The sequence below is a fragment of the Crinia signifera genome, chromosome 2, assembly GCF_055691185.1.
Source record: "Crinia signifera chromosome 2, ASM5569118v1, whole genome shotgun sequence".
Lineage (NCBI taxonomy): Eukaryota > Metazoa > Chordata > Amphibia > Anura > Myobatrachidae > Crinia > Crinia signifera.
In genome coordinates, this window is record NC_139218.1 from 102350697 (window position 1) to 102376155 (window position 25459).

At 46.5% G+C, this 25459-nt stretch overlaps 1 protein-coding gene across 13 annotated transcripts in view; it reads right to left on the reverse strand.

Annotated features, from left to right (window-relative positions):
* Positions 1-25459, reverse strand: part of CASK (calcium/calmodulin dependent serine protein kinase) — a 318758-nt gene that overhangs the window by 257862 nt on the left and 35437 nt on the right. For all 13 annotated transcript variants that reach the window (XM_083172661.1, XM_083172652.1, XM_083172659.1 and 10 more), the window contains exon 2: positions 1486-1598. In XM_083172661.1, the coding sequence (XP_083028787.1) occupies positions 1486-1598 (113 nt within the window). The remainder of the gene's footprint in view (positions 1-1485; positions 1599-25459) is intronic.

Here is a 25459-nt window from a genome sequence, read left to right on the forward strand (position 1 = left end):
ATAATTCTATTGCTATGAACAAACTGTGTTGGTGCTGTGAACACAGATTGCACAGACTACAGTACATAAACATGGCAGATCAGCTCCCAAAATCAGCAGTGCTGCTTAACATTTGTCAACAAGCCAACACCATGCAGAACATGTAATGAGTACAGAAACTGCACCGTATGTATACATGAAATGGTACTCTTTACCTAGCACGGCGCCCACGATGTCCATCGCGGTCATCGGGAGTAAAAAATCGCGGCCATCGCATGCACTAAAAAATCGGGTGCGACGCGATGCCCGCGATTTCCCATAGGGATCAATGTTAAAAGTGTGATTGGACGCGATTTTACTGTTCAATGCCTCAATGCCCGCGATTTTTCCATAGGAAACAATGTTAAATGGGCCACAGAGCCCTAATAGTCCCCCTGAAGACTGAAATGGCCCCCACAATTGGAAACGCCACCCCACGATCAACGTGAACCCGAAGCGTGGCAAGCGCAGCGAGCCCGCGAGGGGCGGCGGTACGCGTCCTCCGACCATTTCATACCCCCACTATTCACGTCGACGTGGAGTTGAGAATAGAATAGTGTGGCGAGCGCAGCGAGCCACCGAGCCCGAAGCGTGACGAGCGCAGCGCGCCCCGCGAGGGGACGCGGATACCTGTGAAGCCCGTGAAGGGACGCGTTTACCTGTGAAGGTATCCGCGTCCGCTCGCCACGCTTGGGGCTCGGTGGCTCGCTGCGCTCGCCACACTATTCTATTCTCAACTCCACGCCGACGTGGATAGTGGGGGTATGAAAAGGTCGGAGGACGCGTACCGCCGCCCCTCGCGGGCTCGCCACGCTTCGGGTTCACGCTGATCGTGGGGTTGGCGTTAACAATTGTGGGGGCCATATCAGACTCCAGGGGGACTATTTGGGCTCTGTGGCCCATTTAACATTGTTTCCTATGGAAAAATCGCGGGCATTGAGGCATTGAACAGTAAAATCGCGTCCAATCACTTTTAACATTGATCCCTATGGGAAATCGCGGCCATCGCGTCGCACCCGTTTTTTAGTGCATTTGATGGCCGCGATGCCCGCGATGGGCGCCGTGCTAGGTAAAGAGTACCCATGAAATAATGATGTTCACTGATTAATTCTTCTGATCTTTGAGGTGTGTATCTAGCTGGAGACTTTCTACATGGCTTGCTGCAATATCTCCCAACCAGTTGTAATGCTTGAAAAAAATGGCAAATAAGGAAAATACCAATAATTATAACAGGGATGTTCTATCAGAGTTACAGACAGAGCGTGTTTACTTGAGACAAATAGCACCAGCCTGTGTTCCACAAAACTGAGTGGAGTTTATAGGGCACATTTTCTTCATGCTAACATTTACCACTTCTAAGCAATTGTCTCAGATAAATATGGCCATCTGCAGTCAATACAGGATGAGCAACAAGGCTATTGGATTCGGTCTTCGAAGATAAAAAAGAAACTGGTTTATTGACGTCACCTTCTGTGCTTAATCCTGGGCTTGATGTAAACTTTGCCACATCGACAATTTTCACAGCAAACTGCTGCCCTGTTTCTCTGTTGATGCATCTTCGAACAACGCTGAATGGACCCCTTGAAAGAGGGAAAAAAAATTAAAATAGGATTAACCTCTTAACAACTACATTCTATATATGTATGTATAAACTGTAAATTACAATACAAGATATGTTGCTATTAATATTTTAGGAATATTGATGCCAATCGCTCTATTCCTAAACAGACAATTCTTGAAACAACTCCATATCTTCTGCATGTCAGTTATTTACAATGGATACATTTACTACACCTAAATCATTTCCATTGCATAGGTTATGTACTGTAAAATCAAGATATTGAATTTATGTATGTATTTTCAGTCACATTCCAGACTACATTTGTTAAAAGAACTTCAGCGAATGTTGAAGCGAAGCAAGTGAACACAAAATCCCGTTGACACAAAAAAAAAAAAAAAAGTGTCTGAAACAGGTATTTTTACTGTTTCCAAAAAACTTTTTTTGGGGGGGGGGGGGGGAAATGGTAAAATAACTTTGCACCTTTCAGACCGCCTGACTGTTAAAAATTTAGTTTTTTAGTGCGGTCTGAAAGGGGCATGAAAGGCATTAATGTTCAAGAGGAACCAATAACCCTTTCACACCAGAAATTGCAGGGACCAACCTGAGAATATGGCCCAGGGATCATGCCGAGCATTCCCGGGTTGGCCCCTTTCACACCAGAAAAAGTCCCTGCATTTTCTGGTGTTGAAAGAAGGCGGGCAAGAGGTGGGGAGGCGGGCAAGAGGTGGGACGGCGGAGGCGGTGGACAGTACTCCATGCAGGTCGAGGGTTCACACAGGCAGCAGGCAAAGATGACAGGTCAGGCAGCGGGCACAGATGATGCAGCTCTCCAGCTGCAGTGAGAGCACAAGAGAACTGTGTCTTCTTCATTCGCTGCCTGTCCTATCATCTGTGCCCGGTGCCTGTGTGGCTCCCCAGCCTTAACCGCACGCACCGAGGGAGGTCTCTTTTCATATATTATATACTTTTAACATAGTCATATACCATTATCTTTTATCAACTACCAATGAAATGTAAAGTCAAAGATCAACAATGTTTAAAAAAATAAAAAAAATAAACATGAAATACATTTATTCACAAGATTGAACAGCTTCATATGCAGGTAGTAATCCAATTGTAATATTGCCCAAACATGCGTGACACACCAAGACACTGCAGCAGGCGGAGACACTGCCTACTCTAGTCTACACCTAACCATTGCGCCAATCTAACCTTGCCCTGCCCTTTATACTTAGGGATTGTACTCAGTTGTTCAGAACAATAGCAACTAGGGTGAGTGCCCTAAGGCTATTCAATCAAATTTTGGGACATGCATGGGATTATCTGTGCTAAATGACCTTATGGGCCCTACACAATGAGAGATTTGTGCCAGAAAATCATAATGTGATATTCAGCATGAGAGATTTAAAATCTCTCATGTCCCGCCCCCCCCCAAACATATAAACATTGGTTATATAGTATCGCATAGTATGAAGTATCGCATTTTGCAATCTGGGCAGAATAGTCCCCATGATCCGGGTACTGGGTATCTGCAAATGCGCTGTTAGTGCTGACCCCCGCCGAGGCTACAATGGGCTAATGCCAGCTCAGAATGGTGGTGACACACATATACATACACACACACACATATATGCGCAACACCAGTGAACAGCACACTAAATCATTATCCAGAGATCAGGTCTTGCATAATGAAGGAAGTTTGAAATCACAAAGCCCTACAGTATCTGCACTATATTCACAACACCCCATATGCCAAGTTTCTTATTGAGAAACTCAGCATAATAGGATTTATGTTAATAACTTGTCATCCTTAAGACCCATACACACTAGACAACAAATTAAAAGATATTGCTCAAAAGGGCCCTTCTGAACAACTTATTTTACCATTTTGTCTAGTGTGCACGCTTCCACGCATCAAACTTCTCCCTCATACAAACAGTTCAGATGAGGTAGGTTCTTGTAATGAGGACCATGCTACAAGCAAGACCCTCATTCCCTGAAGTCCCTCTCTGCCAGCATTGGCTTGTGAGTACCCGGCTTTAGATACCAATATGTGGTACTTATTTGTGTTTGAGTTCTGTGGGGCTGACTAGGGGGTGTAAAATGGAGCAATTCAATTATTGGTCTGTTTAGATGCAAGATAACTGCAAGAGAGACATTTCTTCCCTTAGTCTCCTGAGGTGCAATAAAATAATGTTCGCAAAGTCCAGGAGTTTGGACAACCAAAGCAGGATGACCGTACACAGGTTTAGCCATTTCTCTGGCTAAGGGGGGAAAAAAGCCTATTTGAATTGTAACCATTCTGTTTGGATGGGAAAAATAGATGCCCTACAATTGAATCATACACTTTATGTCCACCTAATTTAGGATTGGCAGCCACTAAGCTCTGGTTTTGCTCAACTCTTATACCACAAATCATTTGATTTTGTCCTGGTCCACCAACCTGTGGATTGTGAAACCCCAGGGTGCCATGGCACTTACTTTGGGAACCACTGCCTTAGAAAATGGAAAACAAGTACATGTGTAAAACATAAAAATGTAAGATAGTGTCAACTTTATATCAGTTGGCCAAATGTCCGATGTACACATTTTCCCATAGAAAACATTTTTCCTCTTCCTTTACTATTAAAAGATTTTAATCCCTAAAAACATAGGCTATATTATTTCCGACAAGACCAAACTGCTTGCACCACGTCTAGTCTAGATCTATCTTTTTTCTGTGCTCTCAATAAATCAGCAGCAAGATTCTTTTCTGCTTGTGCATCGCTCTACCATTAAGATGGATAGAGTCAATAAAATGATTGTAATAGTAGAAGAAAGGAGAGTGAGAAAGAAACAGGAAGGCTTAGAGCTATGGCGCTCTATAAACAGCTACATAAATGCATCAACATTATAAGATTTTCTCCAGCATCTGTTTTTAATAAGTGTGGAATTATAAACAGTACAATTTGAATCTAACTGTTAAATTCATTGTAGTGTGTCCGGATTATTCATAAAGCATATTTAAGAATGTTCATGTAACAGTCATCCAATACATGAAAAACAGATGGCACTTTATTGTGATGCATTTTGCATTCATTCTTAAAGCACCAGTCTAGCAGATATCACTTTATAATTAGTGTAAAATATAGCCATTATATGCATGGGCAGCATTCAGACCAATTTGCTGGGTGCTGCTTTTCTATTATTTAAATACAAGTTACAATTTAAATAACATTTTACCAGAGACAAGTAATAACTTATGACAAGACTACAGTCTACAGCTGAGAGACCATATCCCAGTGTGTATGGGGCGACTGCCGCTGGGAGCGCACTCCCGTGACCATCACTTGGGTGGTCTCTGGTCGGCTCCTGCGACCAGCAGCTTCCCCTGAGTCTCCTTTTTATCAGCGACCATCTCTGGTCGCTAATAAAAACAGGAAGCTGAGCAATACATTGCTCAGGGATCATATTGCTCCGTGTGTACAGAGCTTAAGGAGGTGATCCAATTGTGCCAAACACCTCATGCTGGCCATCAGAGCTATTCAATGGTTTCTCTGATACCCATGAGTAGTTAAGACACATGACATCTCCGAGTATACACATGCAAAGCAGCTTAATCAGTCAATATTTTTTAGCATCTGCGGAGGTGATGGGAGAGGGAAACACAACTAAAGAAAACCAGCTAATGAGCACCTGATTATAGGACCACCTGAATCGCTTTAATAGATGCCCAGCAGTCGGCACAAGCCACAATTTTATTGACTCTTACAAGATGTCCTCTATAATACAGTGGAGGCAGCTATTTAAAAACCATCAGCCTATAGTATTCTTAAAAACTATTTATATTATCATGGAGGTGTGATGAACAATGGCTCATGAGCCTACCCTAATGGCTGCTCAATGGGTACCTTAGGCGGACAAATCTGTTTTATTTTTTGGCTGCCCATCACAGCAATTGAATTGTTGCTGTGACCGCGTGGCTATTGCTATATATGCGCTCAAAAAGATCCAGTTTAGCTGCAAACAGTTTCACAGCTTGAAAAAGTCGGTACTTGTTTCCTAGCACGGCCACACCGATTTACATCGGGGTGGTCGTGTCGGAAAAATCGGGTCGATCGCGTCGCATGCGATGCGATCGACGCGACCGACCTTCGACCCGATTTTTTGATTGAATGAAATGTAAATCGGGTCCCTGGGACCCGATTTTACATTGGATTCAATGTAAAATATTCCCAACCCCCCCAAATTTAACGGCGTAAACCCCACCCCACGATAGATGCCAACCCGAAGCGTGGCGAGCGCAGCGAGCCCGCGAGGGGCGGCGGTGCGCGTCCTCCGACCTTTTCATTCCCCTACTATCCACGTCGGCGTGGAGTTGAGAATAGAATAGTGTGGCGAGCCCGAAGCGTGGCGAGCCCCGCGAGGGGACCCGTATACCTGTGAAGTTATACGCGTGCGCTCGCCACGCTTCGGGCTCGGTGGCTCGCTGCGCTCGCCACACTATTCTATTCTCAACTCCACGCCGACGTGGATAGTAGGGGAATGAAAAGGTCGGAGGACGCGCACCGGCGCCCCTCGCGGGCTCGCTGCGCTCGCCACGCTTCGGGTTGGCGTCTATTGTGGGGTGACGACGGGGACATCTATAATGTGAAATGGGTCATATTGGCCCATTTCACATTTTCTCACGATTTCAATGTTAAAAAATATTTTAACATTGAAGCCTATGGAAAAATCAGGGGCATCGCATCGGGACCAATGTTAATTGTCCCGACCGACGCGATGCCCCCGATATTGTGTCCTAGCCGGCAAAATGGACCTGATTTCAAAGGAAATTGGGTCCATCGTGTGGATCGTGTACCTTAACTTAAAGGTACACGATCCATAAGATTGTGGCCGTGCTAGGAAACAAGTACCAAAAAGTCTCCCAGGAGACTAAACGCGTTGCCCTACTTCCGCCAGTACGCCTGTCTGCACCAGACTTCCGCCCATACCGATACCTGCAACTTCCACCAGCACACCGCTCCGGCCCCAGATCTCTGCCTGCAGCCAGTAACAAGGGTCTACAACGTGCCCTGTGTGTAATGGAAACGGACCCATCAAGGTCCGGAATGCCTAAAGGACTACTCCAGTGGAACTTTCTGATGGGTGAGAAATAACTCCTCTAATCACCCCGTTTTTACTAATCTGCGGACGAAGCAGCCATTAAGGATCTGATGAATGCCTTTTTACCCACAAGTGGTTACTATTGCATGTTTTGCTTACTTGCTAATTAAGGCACAACTTGGGTTGCATTAACCATCTGAGGCCACATGCTACTAAACATCCTGCTACTAACTGCATGTTTCAATTTATTGACTGAGATCGAGCGGAAAGTTCCTTTTTACCCTCCTACTTACAGCTGAGAAGCCAGCGATTTTTAGACAGGTGCACATCAGGTTAAGTTTTAACCGATTAAATTTTAGTAATATATTCTATACGTAATTTACGTTTCATGTTTGTTATTTATACACCAATTTTAGTTGTTTACCCCCTGCATTGTTATTGTCATTATAAAAATATTATTTTTTATATAAAGCTAATTAAATTGCTACATGGAATGCCTTGTATTATTGTGATCAGTGCGAGATAATATATTCAATTTACACCTGAATAACAGCGCGGTGTGTACCACAAGTTTGTTTAGCTGCAAACAGTGGCTAATCCCATCTCAAGCCCTTATTAGGGTGCTCAAACTTCCATTTGGTCATCTACACACGAATGTTGCAAACATTCCTTCTCACAAACCCCACCCGGACGCAGCTGACTGGCATCTATACAGAGCAACAATTGTTTTGCACCCCCTTAGTGGTAGTCATGGCAGTAATCGAAGATCAGATAAACAATTACAGCAGTGCTGCAAAATTTGTCAAAAAAACACTTTGAAAAAGATCAGCACAAATGCATGTGATGGGGCACTTTACAATGGTTTGTTTTCCTATTCGAAACAATGTTTTGTTTTTTCAATTTGTTCTGCACATATCAATATAATTTAGTCTCCAACATTCTTAGCTTGCATTTTTAAAAGTGACCTTACTCATTTTCTGTTTACCAATTCCCTTAAGATCAATAACTGTACTACTGTACAGTAACACATAAAACATTCATGTTATCATAAATATTAAACTGTCAGATGTGTCCCCATCCACACTAAAAGCCAATGCCCCTAATGGGTGCATGCACCTCAGTTTTTTTTGCATAGCATCTACAGTAGTTTCCGCCTACTGTTAAAATCCAACATGCTTTCACACTGCAAAACCTGCTTAGACCTGGTATTTAAAATGTTTTAAATCCCGGGTCAAAGCACGTTTATGCCCCCTTTCAGACCACACTTACTGAGCAGGTTTTGCGGTGCGAAAGCCCTGCATGTTCAGCACTGAGGTCCTGCTCTGTGCATATCTAATGAGCGGGACCCACTAGTGCACTGAATATTTAATGAGGGTCCCCACCCCCTGCATATCTAATGAACGGGACCCACTAGTGTAGTTAATATTTAATGAGCGGATCCCACCCCCTGCATATGGAATCATCGGGTCCAGGATCCTAGTAAGACCCCGATTTTTCTCCAGAGAGTCCTATCCTTCTTTCCCAGTATCCATTCATTTGAATTGTTTTTAAGGTTTTCTATTAATTTTTATTGTATGTAATGTTGTATTAAATTGATCCAATAATATATAAAAACAACTTTTCCGGCCCGCTGTGTGACAACTGGTTTATTTCCTCCAAGCGCAGCCATTTCTTTTTTCTTGCTTCATGTTTTCATAGGGAAGTGACGCCCCCCATACCATAGCTGCTGCTATGGGGGGTCTACAGTTTAATACAGGTGCTGCCCAGGGGTAGCACCTGTATTAAACTGTCCTAGAGATAGTGTTCACACTAGGCTGTTTTAGCGGGGCGCCGCACCCTGCCCAATTTTGAAAGGGCAAAACGCGCCCTGCTCGTTTTGCGGCACCCTGCTAAAAGAACCTAGCCTGTCTGTCCCCGCTGCGGGCTTCTGCACGCCCCGCAAGAAACTTAGAAGGATGGGTACGCCCACATTATGGACGTTGCCAGGCAGGCCTGCCCATTTTCGTGACGCTGCTGGGCCCGCCCACATTTGTGCTAACGGCAGGCGGGTCCTAGAAGGGTGAGAGGAGTTCGGGTCAACCCAAAACTGCAAGACCCCACTGGATCTGATGTGGTACAAAAAGGAATACAGGTGTGAAGTCCGGGGGTGCACACCAATTGAGAGGAGAGGAGACCTTTCAGTAGTACCGCATACAAAGAAAAGGTTGCAGGTGCACAATTCAAACTCCCAATTTATTAATAATAGTTGCAATAAAATTTAGCATTTTGAGCGTGGTTCTTCGCATAGTTATGGCCATAAGTAACTGCTTGCCCATCACGTCCAGGTGGTACAAAACTAGGGTGCGGTGCACCCCAAAGCAAAGCAGCTGAGTGACCCTAGGGCAGGGGTGGGGAACCTTTTTTGTGCCAAGGGCGTTTGTATGGGAAAAAATATCCTTCGGGGGCCGTATGTAAAAATTTCTCTTACAAAAATTGTCCTGCTGCAGCCATCCCACGCTACGGCGGCTGCCGCTGACTAGGACTGACAGTCTCCAGGTGCTGTTGATGAAGAGGAATCTTGCAAGAACTACCAACCTCTTGCAAGAATTCCCCTGTACTTGACTCCCGGCAAAGCTGGCAGGCGGGTGGGAGGGCCACTCAGACCGGTTACAGGGGCCACATCCGGCCCCCGGGCCTGAGGTTCCCCACCACTGCCCTAGTGAAAATAGGGTAACTCTGCTGCTTCGCTATGGGGTGCCCCGCACCCTAGATTTGTACCACCCAAAATATTAGGGACTTGCCTGACTAAAGAGGTCACCTTGACACGGTGGGCAAGCAGTTACTTATTGGCCATAACTATGCGAAGAACCTCACTCAACTTGCAAAATTTTCATCCACTAGGGTGAGGTAACACATGCGGCACCCAGTCAATTTACCTGGTAGCGGCCGTGTGGCAGGATCGCATAAGATACATTGTATGTGGTCCTTTTGCTTAAGATATATACAGTAGTATGTGATCCCAGCAAGGCAAGGGTTACAATAAATATTCAGGGCAGCCTATAGAATTTACAACTACAATGCGAGGCGCATGGGAAAGCGCCTTACATTGCAGTCTTAGGAAAAAGACATGCGATGTTTCCCTTTTTATATGATCCATTGCAGCAAAGCATCGGAATCACATAAAAAGTGGCCATATCACACAAGTGGATTGCAGCATTTATAAAAGACACCTTATTTAGAAAACAAGCCATTGGTTAAAAACTCTGTAGCAATTAAACAAAGGCTTGATTGTAACAAGAAACACCACCAGTGGACTATTAAAGACTAAAAGGTGGTATTACAGACCGGTTAATTAAAATGTGAAGCCTTGGCGCATCACATAGGTGTTTTAGATGACCTCAAGGAGGTTCCTTAGTGCACTTTTCTACACGGAGGAAGTGGCTCTTTTACTGAATCTAAAGTAAACGACATGCACACTGAACCAAAATGTTTCCACAGCATTTTGGAATACAGTTTGATCTAAACCTAATCAGGGCTTCATCCTACAGCGGGCTATGGCCCTTATTCAGATCTGATCGCAGTACAAATTTGTTCTCAAAATGGGCAAAACCATGTGCACTGCAGGTGGGCCAGATGTAACATGAATTGCAACCGGTGAGCTGGTTTGAGAAGGGTTAAAGCATATCAATTATGAGGGAACTTTCACATCAGTGTTGTGACATTCTTTCTACAATGAATCAAATATTGCATGGAAAGTTATTCCCAAGTGTGCTCGGCAGTTATACATGCAAAACCTGGCTATTTTAAAGAGCTTGGAAATTAAATTACATTTTGTTAAACCAAACTTTTTATTTTATTATGCAAATTGCTTGTTTTACAGTATGTATTGGATATTACTACTAACATTTTCAATTTAATTGCCTCATCTACCTACTGCTCCCTGATTTTGCTCAAAGTCCTGCTACCAATTACACAATACTGTGCACAGATTCTAGAAGTCCATCTATACGCCAGTTACAGCTGCACCCACTGCAATGAGGTGCAACCTGTCCATACTGTAGCTGAATGCAAATTGGGCCTTTTCTCCAGAAATATGGCCCAGATTAAAATTAAAAGCGGTTATTTAATGCATTGGGAAAGGGTGGTAGCCTCTGGATCTAACAACTGGGGCCATTCAATTACCATGCGTAAACCCACAGACTCTAGAATAACTTCCTGGAGCTATGGGTAACAGTTTCATGGCATCCACAGTCAAGGCACTTAAAAAGCAGCTTTCTGAGATTCTTCAGGCTTGAGCAGAAAGCTGCATTAACTCTTGCATGTGGGCTGCCGCGGACTATAATTGAATAGCCCAAGCAGATCATTTAGCCCACAGTAATTTAATTAGGCCCCAATACCTCTTCAGCCTACGCCAATTAATTCTGTTTAATCTTTCTAATCTTAAATTTATGTCCGTATTGTTTAAATATTGTACTAGCAATTGATTATTTTAAGCTTAACGTTTAAAACTTGAAAAATATTTGAATACTATGTTTTGTCACTGTTGAAGGTATGTATGCTGAAATAAAATCACATACCTGACAAAGAACCACTCTCCGTACAGACAGATTATTATTTTAGTCCTCCTGGATTCTGCTACAGTAATGTTACTTCCTGACAAACAAATTTGGGAGATTTTCTGTCATTCATAGAGGCATGCAAGATAATAGGATTTTGGGTACCTACCGATAAATCCTTTTCTCGTAGTCCATATGGGATACTGGGTTCAATACTATGGGGAGAGTTCCTCCGCCGGAGACGGGCACATTAAAACTTTCAGTGTGGGTGCACTGGCTCCTCCCTCCACTAGTCCGTTAATGAAAAACTGTGCCGAAGGAGAGCAATGTGAGGAAGTATGTGAATAAGTAAACGTGGTGAGATTCATACCAGCACACCCAAACCAAACAGTATAGTCATAACATTTTCTGATGTCACCTATTGAAAAAGGTCATAATTGGCAACAAGCCCTAACATCGTAAGAATAACAGTGTCTTACTGGGAGCCCGCCTGTGTGCGGCATTCCTGCTGTATCCCATAAGGACTACGAGAAAAGGATTTACCGGTAGGTACCCAAAATCCTATTTTCTCTAACGTCCTATGGGATATTGGGGGTTCAATACCATGGGGAGGTCCAAAGCTACCAGAACGGGCGGGTATGTGCGGAGTCTGCTGTAGAACCGCTTGTCTGAACTGGGAATCCTCCCTGGCCAGGGTGTCAAACCTGTAAAATCTTAGACGTGTGATGACCTGAACAAGTTGCAGCCCTGCAAAGATGTAGAGCCGAGACCCCTCGGACAGCCACCCAAGAAGTCCCTACTGATCTGGTTCAATGAGCCTTCAACAATGGTGGAAGGGATAAACCAGCCATTCCATATGACTGTTGGATTGTGCACCATACCCAACGTGCTATGGTCCGCTTAGAAGCAGGAGAGCCTTTCTTCTGCGCATCTTAAAGCACAAAGAAACTATCCGTCTTTCGATTTCTAGCGGTGCGCTTAACATACACTCTGAGAATGTGAACCCCATCCAAGGAAGGAGGTATATCCGGATGTGCTGAGCTGGAAGGGACCACAATAGGTTGGTTGAGGTGAACGTCGACACAACCTTCGGTAGGAATTGCAGCCTTGTCCTGAGTTCCGCCCGATCCTCATGAAAAACCAAGCTCTTACATGACAAAGCCCCAAGCTCAGAAACCCACCTGCCAGAAGCCAAGGCCAGCAGGTAAGATGTTTTAAATCAGACTCTAACGGAGAGAACTGCAGAAAGGATAGAACCACGTCCAAGGCGCAGTAGGCGGTAAAAAATGGGTCGGAATCCTCAGGACCCCTTGTAGAAAAGTTTGTACCTCGGGCAAGGCCGCCAGCTTCTTTTGAAAGAAGACTGACAGAGCAGAGATTAAAGGAACCCATTCGGAGTCCAGCTACAAGCCAGCCTGAAGAAATCTCAACAAGTTGTGCAGATGAAATTCCGCAGGTGGTAAGCTTTCCTTTTCACACCAGGCCACTTCTCTTCTCCATATGAGATGGTAGTGGGAAGCTGTAACTGGCTTTCTGGCATCAGTCATGGTTGCAATGACCGAAGGATGTAGGCCCTTGTGGCCTAAGATCTGCCGCTCCACCTCCAGGCCGTTAAACGCAGATGCTGTAAGTCCTGATAGACGAACGGTCCTTGGAGGAGTAGGTCTTTTCTTAGAGGTAGACGCCACGGGTCTTCCACTTGCATGGACCATATGTCCCCGTACCAGGATCTTCGAGGCCAATCTGGTGCCACTAGGATGGCTTCTGCTCTTTGATGCCGAATCCGCTTTAGCACCCGTGCCAGTAACGGGAGTGGTGGAAATAGGTACACCAGCAGGTAATTCCATGACCAAGTCAGGGCATCCACAGCTACCACCCCTGGATCCCTGGTCCGTGCACAGTACCGGTCCACATTGTGATTCAGCCGCGAGGCCATGAGGTCGATCTGAAGGAGCTCTCACAGATCCATGATGGCACTGAACACTTGAGGATGTAGCCCCCATTCCCCGGGGTGGAGGTCGTGACGACTTAAGAAGTCGACTCCCGGTATGAAGATTGCCAACAGGGCCTTCACATGGTGCTCTGCCCAGGAGAAGATCTTGTTTGTTTCTCTCATGCAAGGCATGCTTCTCGTCCCTCCTTGGCGGTTGATATACGCAACCGTGGTTGCATTGTCCGACTGGACTTGCACCGCTCTGCCCTGTAACATCAGAGCCGCTTGTAACACAGCATAGTAAACTGCCCGTAGCTCCAGCTTGTTGATGTGCAACCTGGATTCCAGCTCCCTGTATCACAGCTCCCCAACCCCTTAGACTGGCTCCCGGATCTGGAAACACCGACCTGCCAAGAGATTGGGCGAACTGAGCCACCACTTCAGAGAGAGCTTGGTCTGTGTTAACAGGCAAATTTTCCTGTGCATTAGCAGGGGGACCCCTACCACTTTGTCAGAATATCCAGCTGGAAGGTTCTGGAGTGAAAACGGCCAAACTGGATAGCGTCGAACGAGGCCACCATTTTGCCCAACAACTTGAGGCAGAGATGCACTGTGACCAGAGGATCTGTTAGAACCTCTCTCACCAGTTGCTGTAGTGCTGTAGCCTTCTCCACTGGCAGAAACACTTTCTGTTCCACAGTGTCCAGAAACACCATTCTCTGATTCGGGATCAATGAGGACTTTGGTATATTTAAAATCCACCCGTGGTCTCTCAGAATCTGCATGGTCAGACTGAGTGCACTCCTCAAGGCCTCCACCGATCCTGCCTTGATTAGCAGGTCGTCCAGGTAAGGGATCACATTTACTTTCTGAAGCCTGAGGAGGGACATCATTTCCGTCCATTATTTTTGTAAAGATGCGCGGGGCCGTTGACAGGTCGAAGGGTAACGCCTGAAATTGGTAATGGTCGTCTCCCAGCGCAAATCTTAGAAAGATTGGATGTGGGGGCCAAATTGGGATGTGCAAGTAGGCATCCTTCACATCTATGGAGGCTAGGAACTCCCCTTGTTCCAGAATGGTAATTAGTGAACGGACTCCATTTTGAATTTGAACACCTGAAGAAAGGGGTTCAATGATTTCAGGTTCAGAATGGGCCTTACTGAACGGTCTGGTTTCGGTACAAGGAAAAGGTTGGAATAGTATCCCTGGCCTTGTTCCTGCTTTGGAACCAGTAGAATCACCTTTGTCTGGAGGAGTATCCGATCCTCCATTGAGGCTGGAAGGGCCGACTTGAAGTATCTTCGGGGAGGGGGCGTGGCAAACTCAAGCCTGTAGCCTAGAGAAATAAAACCCCTGGCCAAGGAATCTAGGCACAAGGCATCCCACACACGGCTGAAGTGCGACAGACTAGATCCCACCTCGAGAATATCTCGTGGTGGGTGGACCCAGTCATGCAGTGGGCTTGGAAGCTGATACCGCGGTTGTACGGTCCTGATGGCCTGAGGGGTTAGCCTTTCTAAACTTGCCTCTTGTGCCTCTGTTGGCATTGGCGGCACCTCTGGCCTTGGGGCAAAACTTGGACCCACCAAAGGACATTTTACAGCAGTGGGTGCTGACAGGAGGAAAGTGGATTTACCTGCCGTAGCCTTGGAAATCATCAAGCTCACTTCCAAAGAGCCTATCTCCTGTGAAGGGAATGCTTTCCACACTTTTCTTTGAATCCACTGACGCAACCACAGGGCCCTCCGGGCGGACACAGCCATGGCTGAATTGTGTGCATTTATTGCGCCCAATTCTTTTTGTGCCTCGCAAGGAACCCTTGCTGTGTCGTGAATGTGACGTAGATTGTCATCCATCTGAGCCACAGACATGTCCCCCATCAAACCCTCTTGGATTTGTGTGGACCAAGTATAAATGGCCTTGGCCATCCAACAACTGGCCAGTACTGGGCTTGGGAATCCCCGCTGGCCGTGTACATGGATTTGAGCGTAGCTTCAAGTCTTCTATTGGCACCGTCCTTAAGTGTGGATACACCCGGGACTGGTAATAGTACCTTCTTTAAAAGGCGGGAAACTGACAAGTCCACAACAGGTGGCTCCTCCCACTTCTTTCTTCCCACAGGATCAAAAGGGTATGCATTAGCAAACCTCTTTGAGAGCTGGAACCTCTTTTCAGGGTTCTGCCAAGCACTTTTAAATGCATTTTCTAACTACGCTTATTCTTGAAAAATACACTGGCTGTCTTTTTCTGGGTCATAAAGAAAAGGATCCCCTTCAGTGGGTTCCTCCAGAGGAAGTTCTAAAACCTCTCTAATGGCTCTAATTAACGGCTCAGACCCCTGTGCTGGAGCCTGTTCCTGAACAATTTCCTGTTCTTCTTCCTCCTCCCCTTCTTCTAGGATGTCATCATCCTCCTCAGTGTCAGGGGCCATTGCTGAGGCTGTGCAGGGGGAGGGGTGAGAATATCAACCCTTGCGGACAAAATGGCCAATTCCCTCTGTACCCTCTGGGTCTGCTTAGTATTAGTAGACAGCAGGGAAGATCTAGTCTAGCAGTGTTTTAATGCTGCTGGCCCACGCAGTTTCCTGAAAAATAAACCTGCGACCCCCCCCCCCAACCACTAGACTGTGGTAACATACATGGTTCACAGGTAACCTGTGACTGAAGCTGGTATCAACTTGACTGCATACCATACAGGTCAATTTTTTTACCATCATGAAGCTGCACACTACCACACAATGGCCCTTATTCTGATCGGTGCGGATATTCCCGCATTCTTACGGTGCGGTCCGCACGCCACGGTGTTTTGCCGCGTGCGGCCATCGTCCGTAGAAACGCCCACGTGTCCTCCGCATTCGGACGGACTCACTCTTTAAGAACAGGGCGTGTTTACGGACGACATACAAAGCATGCGTGTGCGGGAGAAACACTCCGATTCGGCACGGTATTACAGAGTATTACAGAGTATGCTCGGGAATACCGCATCCGAACGGGAGCCAAGCGGTGCTACCGCACGTAAGCGGAGTATTTACGCCAAACAACCCACTATGAAGTATCTTCTGCTATACATCACATGACCCACTTATTCAATTACCTATCCTCATAAAAAACTGCTTATTTGGAATTGGAATCAATTAGATTCCAATATATCCTTACAAGCATGCCTAACACATGCATTGCACACATTAACCCTTACAGCAATGTAAGTGCAATGGTTTGTATTACACCCTGTGTAAAAGATTATAACCAATCTACACATATACTATTTAAAGTGCAAATAAAACCAACAACTGTAAACTTGCATAAAGAATTTATTTAAACAGACAATTAACAGAAATAAAAAAATATAAAATTATAAATTAAATAAGCAGGTCTTTGAGGTCCTGCAGGTCTGCTTGAAGGAGCCGCAGATGGTGCTCCACTCGCAGGAGGGCCCCACGCACCCCCTCATCTGCCGGTGTGGTGTCATCTGTGGGCATGTCAAAGGGGCAAAAATTAGTCATGTTATTCTTGCATACATTTCACATACTGCGACATAAATTGCACAAATGCTAGGTGACATGTGTGTATATATATATATATATATATCTATGTAGAGCATGAGTCCTCAAACTGCGGCCCTCCAGATGTTGTGAAACTACAAATCCCAGCATGCATTGCCACAGTTTTGCTATAAGGAAGTGTTAAAACTGTGGCAAGGCATGCCTGGATTTGTAGTTTCACAACATCTGGAGGGCCGCAGTTTGAGGACCCATGATGTAGAGAGATAGAGACACACATAGATAAATAGATATGACACATACATATATATGCTAACTTATTGACTACATACTGTCTTTTTTGGCCTATACCCTTTACTCTGCAGAAGACATAACAGTCATATTGTTTCTTCTCAGTCACAACCCACCCATGACTAACCAATGACAAGCAGGTCATGGCCTCCGTCAATAAGAACTTGTCACAATCTGCTCAGTCTAAGTTCAGTGATGGTTCGTGGCATGGGAGTTATGCAAATGTCAGGAATGCACAGTACACATCCTCAAAATCATAATTCTGTCTAAACCAACCTACAATTCTGTGAGGGCAAAAAAACAATCAGAACTACAGGGGGTGTTTAGGTAGAGGAGGCTCCTGGGACACTGGCAACTTCTGACTCCATTCCAAGGTAGGCCGGGCCATACTCCATTTATAGCATACATCCTATAGTTTATAAATAACATTCACCAACAATATAGATTCCACTATTTGATGGGTCATAATCAACGCTTGCAGCAGGTGAATTTAATCCACAAATGATCCACTCATCCCTTTACTCCAGGATCCTGTTTAACTACAACGGTTATGTGGCAGTCAAAATGGAGCTCCAAGCCATCCCACAAACCTGTGTAATTCAGAGGTGTCCTGGATGAAAGGGATGCCTTGGACACCCCATCTAACCCGTACCTGTATCTGTAGCTACCCACTTTGGGGTCTATATGAATAGTATGGGACACAAAATTTTTATCACCAGTGCTACATAACAAATACCAGTACAACTACTTCATGAATGATGCATTATGTTAACATACCGATCTGCTGGTACTCCGGGGCCTGGCACGCCTCCTCCCCATCGTCATCCGACTCCTCCGGGGCAACCGTGGCCTCCTCCGCCAGCTCCTCTGCCACAACAACCTCCTCCTCCAACTCCTCCTCCACCTCCTCCTCCTCCTCCACCACCACCACCTCCTCCTCCTCCACCTCCTCCTCCGCCACCAACACCTCCTCCTCCGCAACCAACTCCGCAACCACATCCTCCTCCACCACCTCCTCACGCACCTCCTCCTCCTCCACCACCATCTCCTCCTCCTCCTCCACTTCCTCCTCCTCCACCCTTGCCGCCACCTCCTCCTCCGGGTCTTGGGCCTCCTCCTGTCCCAGGGCTGCCTCCGCCTCTTCACGGGCCTGTCGTGCTTGGGCTCGTGCTGTGTGGTAGAAAAAAACATCATGGTCAATGTGGGGTCATTGGGGCACATGTATTAATCCATAACAAGACATACATGGAAGGGTGATAATGATGGCAAACGATGCAGGAAAGTAGCTCCTTACTGTTAATGGATTCCAAATTGTGACATTTAAATTATTATGTGATTGGTAGTAATTTGTTCACACATTACAACCCAGGCATTTCTCAATGTGTAACACATATTAGATCTGGCACATTGTATGCATCAGAATCCTCAATGCTATGGCATTACATATAAAAGCCACATGACTGCATGTTAACCAGGAAGAAGCACACATAACAGTCTATGGACTTTTAAACCCATGGACACCCACTTATCATGAGACACATTTTATTGTTTATATATGCTATGTTGTAAGTGCGAAATTTCATAGCTAAAATACTCACAATCAGCAATTTCGCCCCTGAGTTGCTGGAGCAGCTGGGGCTGGCGCCTGCGGAGGTCCGACCACCGCCTCTCCAGCTGCCCGAGGGACCTCCGCACCCGAGTGCGGGCGTAAATTCGGCGCCCTGCCGCAGCATAGGCCCTCCGCTTATGCCGGTTTGTGATAAAGGGCCCTGCACGGCCCAGCCTTGTCTCCATGACGGAGACAAGAACCCTCAGCTCCGCATGTGTGAAGGGTTCTGCCCTTCGTGTCTCCGCCATGTTGACAATGGCATCTATCAACCAATCAGGTGGTGGCATTGGTTGATCACAGTTATTTGTGTTAATAACTTTATTGTTCATCTTTACATGAACAGCGTCTCTGCGCCAACACAAATGGTGACAAATTCGCTTGCCTTCAAAACAGTAGTGTTGATGTATGGCAATGAACAAATCTGATATATATAAAACACAGTGTGTATGCACTTAGCAAATCCAATGACGCCTCGCTCCGCCAAGCAACGCGTGCTATAGCTTAGCAACGCATAGCTGTACTTAGCATTATTTACTCTATGCATCTATGTGTATGCGTACATTTATGTGTAAAAGACACATACACACACTTGCAGGTATCCTGAGACCAGCATTATACAACAGCCCTGCCTGCCTGCCTGCTCCTTGAAATGTTGAAACATGTGAATAAATTCTAATATCATATATATAGATATATATATATATATATATATATATATATATATCTGCAAACAAATCAGACATCAACACATGAAAAAATCCCAAACACATTACAGAATAAATCAATGTACTCACCAGTCATCAGGGATAGTATCAACTACAATAATGAAGATATAACAAACACATAAGATCCCTTTAACAAGGTATAATAATTAGCACCAATATTTAACTTCCCCCAAAACTAAGCACATATGATAAATATCTCCTATTTCTTTGCCATTAGGAGGGCAGGCTGGCTAATTTTCGTGTTGTAACACTGACAACTAACACACTGTACTTATTTGAAGGGGTGATTTGTACAATAATTGGTGTGTTCTGTCAACTCGATAACATGTACCTGAAGTATCTTTGCGCCACAGAGTCCCGCAGCTGGTATCCCCTCCGGCATTCAGGGGCGCGGGATGGGCGCATGGGCGGATCTTGCGGCTCAGATGGTACCTCCCACTCATCAAAGGGTATCTCACGCCGCACAGCAATGTTGTGGAAAAATATACACAGGCCCACGATCCTCGACACCATTTCAGGCGCATATTGTAAGTCACCACCAGTGCGGTGGAGCACTCTAAATCGACCTTTTAAAAGGCCAATTGAGCGCTCCACCACTTGCCTGGTGGCAACATGCGCCCGATTGAATGCCTCCTGTGGGCCCGGTGCTGGGTAGCTGTACGGCGTAAGTAGCCAGGGCGTACATGGGTAACCGGAGTCACCCAGAACCCACGCATCACGGCCTTCCAGCTCTTGGAGTCTTTGCCATATCCCGGTTTGTCGGATGACATGAGAGTCATGGGCACTTCCGGGAAACTTCGAGTTGAAGGCGAGAATCTCCATGGATGGGCCACATACCACCATCACGTTCAGTGAGTGGAACAATTTGCGGTTCCTATATATCTTCTCACTTCGAGATGGAGGCACAAATGGTACATGGGTGCCATCCACAGCCCCTATCACATTAGGGAAGCCAGCAATTTGATGGAAGGCCTGCTGGCTTCTGCGCAGGGTCTCGGTGGCAAATGTCATGGCCATGAAGTGCCCCTTGCGCCTGAACATGGCCGACGTCACACGCCTCAGGATTCGGCAGAAGGCCGGCTGAGATATTCCAGCAAGTACTGCCACTACTTGTTGGAATGATCCTGAGGCGCAGAAATGCAACACCGCCAGCAGCTGTGTGTGAGGCGGAATTGCTGTCGTGATCGCGTGTAGAGGGTCCAGATCGCTCTGAATTAAGGTGAGCAGATCCAGAATGACATGTGGCGGTAACCGGTACCTAGTAAGTACCTCATCATCGGGCATAGCAAACAGAGTCACCCGTGTGCGATAGATTCTAGCACGTCCTGGCCTCCTTGGGCGACGAGTGGGGAGAGCCGCAAGTGCCCTTAGCCTCCTCTCCATGTAGCGCATAATAGCTTCTGCAACCTATAAAGAAATGAACATAAATACTGATGCACCTATGCACATAATGGCCATATCCCACTACAAATAGATTTGTAGCCTTCAATACGTACAATAGATGGCCGCCCCGTGAAATCCCGCAGATCCATTTGACTCTCTAATGATGACACAATAATATGAACTCAATACACACCGTCCAAAACACACATATAAAGGTGTCAGCATTTTTTGCCGACATCATGTACTATGAGACATTTCATCTATTGCTGGGACATGTTGTCCTGCAATAGATGAACCCACACATGTTTAAGACCTGTGAGTGAAATAGTGAACATGTGACATGTTGCAATAATGATACACGCACTTTGCTGGCCCAACAATCTGTAGTCAGTGAGGCAATGGTGCATACATGCATACACTTACATTGTTAATGGATATCATATCTACAAGGAGCATGGAAGAGCTTACCTTAGACCCTGACAAGTCCAGATCTGGAGACAAATGATTCTAGCAGGAAGTCACTATTTATAGGGCTCTCACATGTGTGGTCTATAACAGTAGAGATGAGTATTGCATGACTTGTGGGCTGGATTCTCTAAGGGATTGGGCTACTTTTAGCTTGCACTAAAACGCCACAATACCACAGTAGTCATGAATGAAATGTCATGTCATGCTAGCAAATAGCATGTGTATTGTGCAATAGTCACAGGTGTATCAGAAGATTCTATGCAATGTTAGCATTGGTGACCAGTATTTCATGTAGAACTTTCGCCAGGTTTTACACAATGGAATTTCCGCCACCGTATGCGGCGCGAAAAAACAGCGACGTACGCTCACGCACGGAACGCAGCTGCCGCTGATGTCCGCCAAACAGATTACACAAACAGTATATAAAGGTGTATTAGAAGGTGACAATGTTGTTGCTAACATGTCTGGATCCCAACCAGAGGTGGACCCAGTGCTGCAGCAACTATTTGACCAGATGGACTCCAGCACCACCTATGTGCCACTGCACATGCGGCCAGTGGGTAATGAGGAGGCTGCTGCCCCTTCTACAGCAGGGGAACCTGCACCTGACCATTCTACAGCAGGGCAACCTACACCGGGCCCTTCTGCAGCAGGCCAACCTGCAGCTGGCTCATATCCACCATCAGCAGAATTGTTTGGAACACAACAGGGGACTTCACAAGGTAGTACCATGGCCAGCACTTCAAGTGCAGCGACTGGTGCCAGGGGGCGTGGCCAGGGACGTGGCAAGGGGCGAGCCAGTGCAACAGCGGAACCACCCAAAAAAAATAAGGCATATGAAGCACAGGAGCTGGCCATCCTGGTTCCCCGAGCACGTGATTGGATAGAGTGTCCATCCGAGAAGCTGACACACACACGCAGATGGAAGATTTGGGAACAGATAACGGCAGAGATTAATGAAGTAGCGCCACAAGTTCGTGAGACGGACCATGTGAAGAAGAGGCAAGTTGTTTTGTGATACATGTGGCCAGTAATAGCCAAGTAATGATTGAATTGATGCTTAGATGCATTTAGCAAATGGGCCGTGAGGTTGTTACGATACACATACATTATTGCCATGTTATTTCGTTGAGAGTTAGAGTAGGGTGATTGTGAATGTGTATTGTAACGGTTGATATCATAGTTGCATGTAATATTATATATGGGACATTAATCACATGTTGTAATATGTAGCACAGAGCAATGGCTGCAACAGCTAACATTGGGAGTGACATGTATTAATATGTCAACTTACATTGCAGGTGGCAGGACTTCAAAACCAACCTGAAGAGGAAGATGACCAAGCGGTGGGACCACAGCCAGACATCTGGGGCCGGCCCCATGCCATCAGGGCTAGAGCTCACCCCCCTGGAGGTGATGGCCGAGAGCTGTATATCAGTTGAGGAGATCAGGGGGGTGAGCACGATGGATAGCGAGGCCCCAGCTGAAGTGTTTGCGTCTTTTCTGGAAGGTAAATATTGGTCATGCCATAAACTTGTGCAAGTAATTATCGTAGAATGTCTCCTAATTGTGTTTATCTTTTCCCACAGACACCCCACCGCTTGGTGACGACTCTGTTCAGGAGGTGGAGGAGTCCGTGCCACCTGGCCCCAGAGGTAGGCCTGTGCAGCAGCAGGCATCGGCCCAAGCCGATTTGGCCGCCTTGGCCGAGGTGCTTGGGGACATCAACCAGCAGGGAGACTTGGCATCAGAACGGGTGCGTAGGACCGAGGAGATCCTGGCGAGCTTGGTCAGCACCCAGCAGTCCATGGCTGCGAGCATGCAGGCCATGGCTGCAAGTGCTCAGGTGCTGGCCGAGCAAGCCACCCGCCAAAATGATCTCCTCCTCCACCATAATGAGCTTATGGTGGAGCTGGTTACCAGCAACAGGGTCCTAATGGCATCCGTTTCTGGTGCATTACCAGCGGCAACACTCCCTGCTGGCAGGAGGGGTAGACCAGCCAACCCCTCCACATCATCTGCTCCACCTGCCCCAGCATCTGGCCGTCCCCGAAGAGCTGCTGCACAGGCCAAGGAGCCTACCAAGGCCAAACGTGGTCGGAAATGAACTTGTGGCTGCATTAATCTCCGCCGTTATGTGTTCCCAAATCTTCCATTGTGCTGTGTGTGTCAGCTTCTTGTGTCCAATCACGTGCTGAGGGTAACCAGCTGAGCCCTTGCTTCATATGTCCTTTGTGGTTCCCCTGTTGCCCTCTTTTGCCTGCCATTACTGTCAGCTGTACTTGAAGTGATGGCCATGGTACTATCTTGTGAAGTCCCCGGTTGTGTTCCAAATGATTCTGCTGATGGTGCATATGAGCCAGCTGCAGGTTGGCCTGCTGCAGAAGGGCCAGGTGTAGGGTGCCCTGCTGTTGAATGGTCAGGTGCAGCTTGCCCTGCTGTAGAAGGGCCAGCAGCCTCCTCATTTCCCACTGGCTGCATGTGCAGTGGCACATAGGAGGTGCTGGAGTCCATCTGTGTGCAATTATATTTGTTTTGTATTATTATTTATTTTGCGGCATTCCTGCCATGTTGTTTATTGTTTGTATGTATTATTTTATGGTCATTGCATCACACTGGCATTGACTGTGACATGAATATAAATAAATGTGTTTACTTTACCCAAAATGTGTGGTTTCATGAGTACATGTCAAATACACATGTGTATTGCTAGTATTAATATTCTGTCATGTCCATTGTTAGCAGTTTGAAAGTGTCTGACAAGTACAGCATATGTGGGGGACTAGTAAGGTTTCCTTGAAGCAGCAATGGTTTCAATTAAAGCACTGACAAGCGTCCTATTAGTGAGTAATGAGTAAAGGAGTAGATTCTATTGGGTTCAGGTGTTAATGGTTGTAGTCATTAGGCGTACGTTCGCCTAGCGCATGAACGAGTGGTGTCCGCAAAGCAATAGTACACTTGTGGACACCGCACATTTCTGCCCTTTTTGATCGCGTGCATTCGGAGTGGTTTCCGAATGTACGCCCCCCAACATAAGTGTACTCCCCCGTGTCCGCCCATGTTTCCGCCCCGTTTTGCCCACTTTGAAACTACGCCCATGTGTCATTCCGCATGACGCCCATAATACGCCCCTATTTCCCGAATGATAGCGGTGAACAGTTCTGGACGGGATCTGGCCGAACTGGTACCGAGTCAAGGCGTGGCACATGCGCGTTGCGTTCTCCACGCATGCGCAGACGCCGTAAACACGCGATCCGAAAGTATGCGGTAAAGTCCGCGTCAATCAGAATAAGGGCCAATAGCACACACACACACACACACTCTACACTCACACTGTTATTATACACAGTATGAAGGTATCAGTGTAGACTATCTTCAGTGTGTTAAAAGTGCTTAACTAGCCAGTGGGGTAGAAATCAGAGCTATTTGGGGACCTGTACACCCTGTAACCTTAGCTCACAGATTTTAGAGAGCTGGTTTGCAATAAACACAGTGCTATTATCAATACACAGTGCTAACAATGCTAGGCAGCGCTAATTAGCTTTCAACTTGCTGTCTCTGCCGGCTGTAAGGATCAGGATCCACCACACCACCGAGGAGCTGTAACGGCGACCTCAGGAAGCATTTAGAAGCAGGAAGTAGTGAAAGAGCACGCCCAGCAGAGCCTGGTCCCGCTCTGAGTGAAGCTCTGCCCCCTTTACACGGAGCTGGCACTTTCAAGGTTTGTTTATACTGGCAGAATGGCGTTTTTGTGTAAAACAGATAATGACTAGCCCTGGTGGTCCAGCAGCTATCACCCTATGCCAGTGTGATGGGGGGGGGGGGGGGAGGGTGTTCACGCGTTCCCTAAGTGAGGGCAGCCACTACTACCACCCGGCATCTCGCCGCACAAGTCGTCAGAGTATCCCCTAATGGGAACTCCGCGTAGTACTCACCACAGATGTCTTCAGACCTGTGCCAGGGGTGTAAGGCAGCTGGGGGATTTGTTCGTTTCAGCGCAGTGCTGGCGGTGACAAGCCCCACACAGGACGGAGGTCCTGCAGCAGGGTCAGCTCTGCGCCTTAAGAGGCCGGGGACTGACCCTGCCCCTGTCTCCCTCAAGGCAGGACTGCTGCTTAGGTCTACAAGCAGCGCCCCAAAATAATAAACTAAAATAAAATTGAAGAAAAAATAGTCTGGAGCATCCAGAAGCACTGCTTCTCCTGAGGCACATTTTTATAAACTGACTAGTGGAGGGAGATAGAGGGGAGGAGCCAGTGCACCCACACTGAAAGATCTTATGTGCCTGTCTCTCCTGCTGAGGAACTCTATCCCCATAGTATTGAATCCAGTATCCCATAGGATGTTAAGAG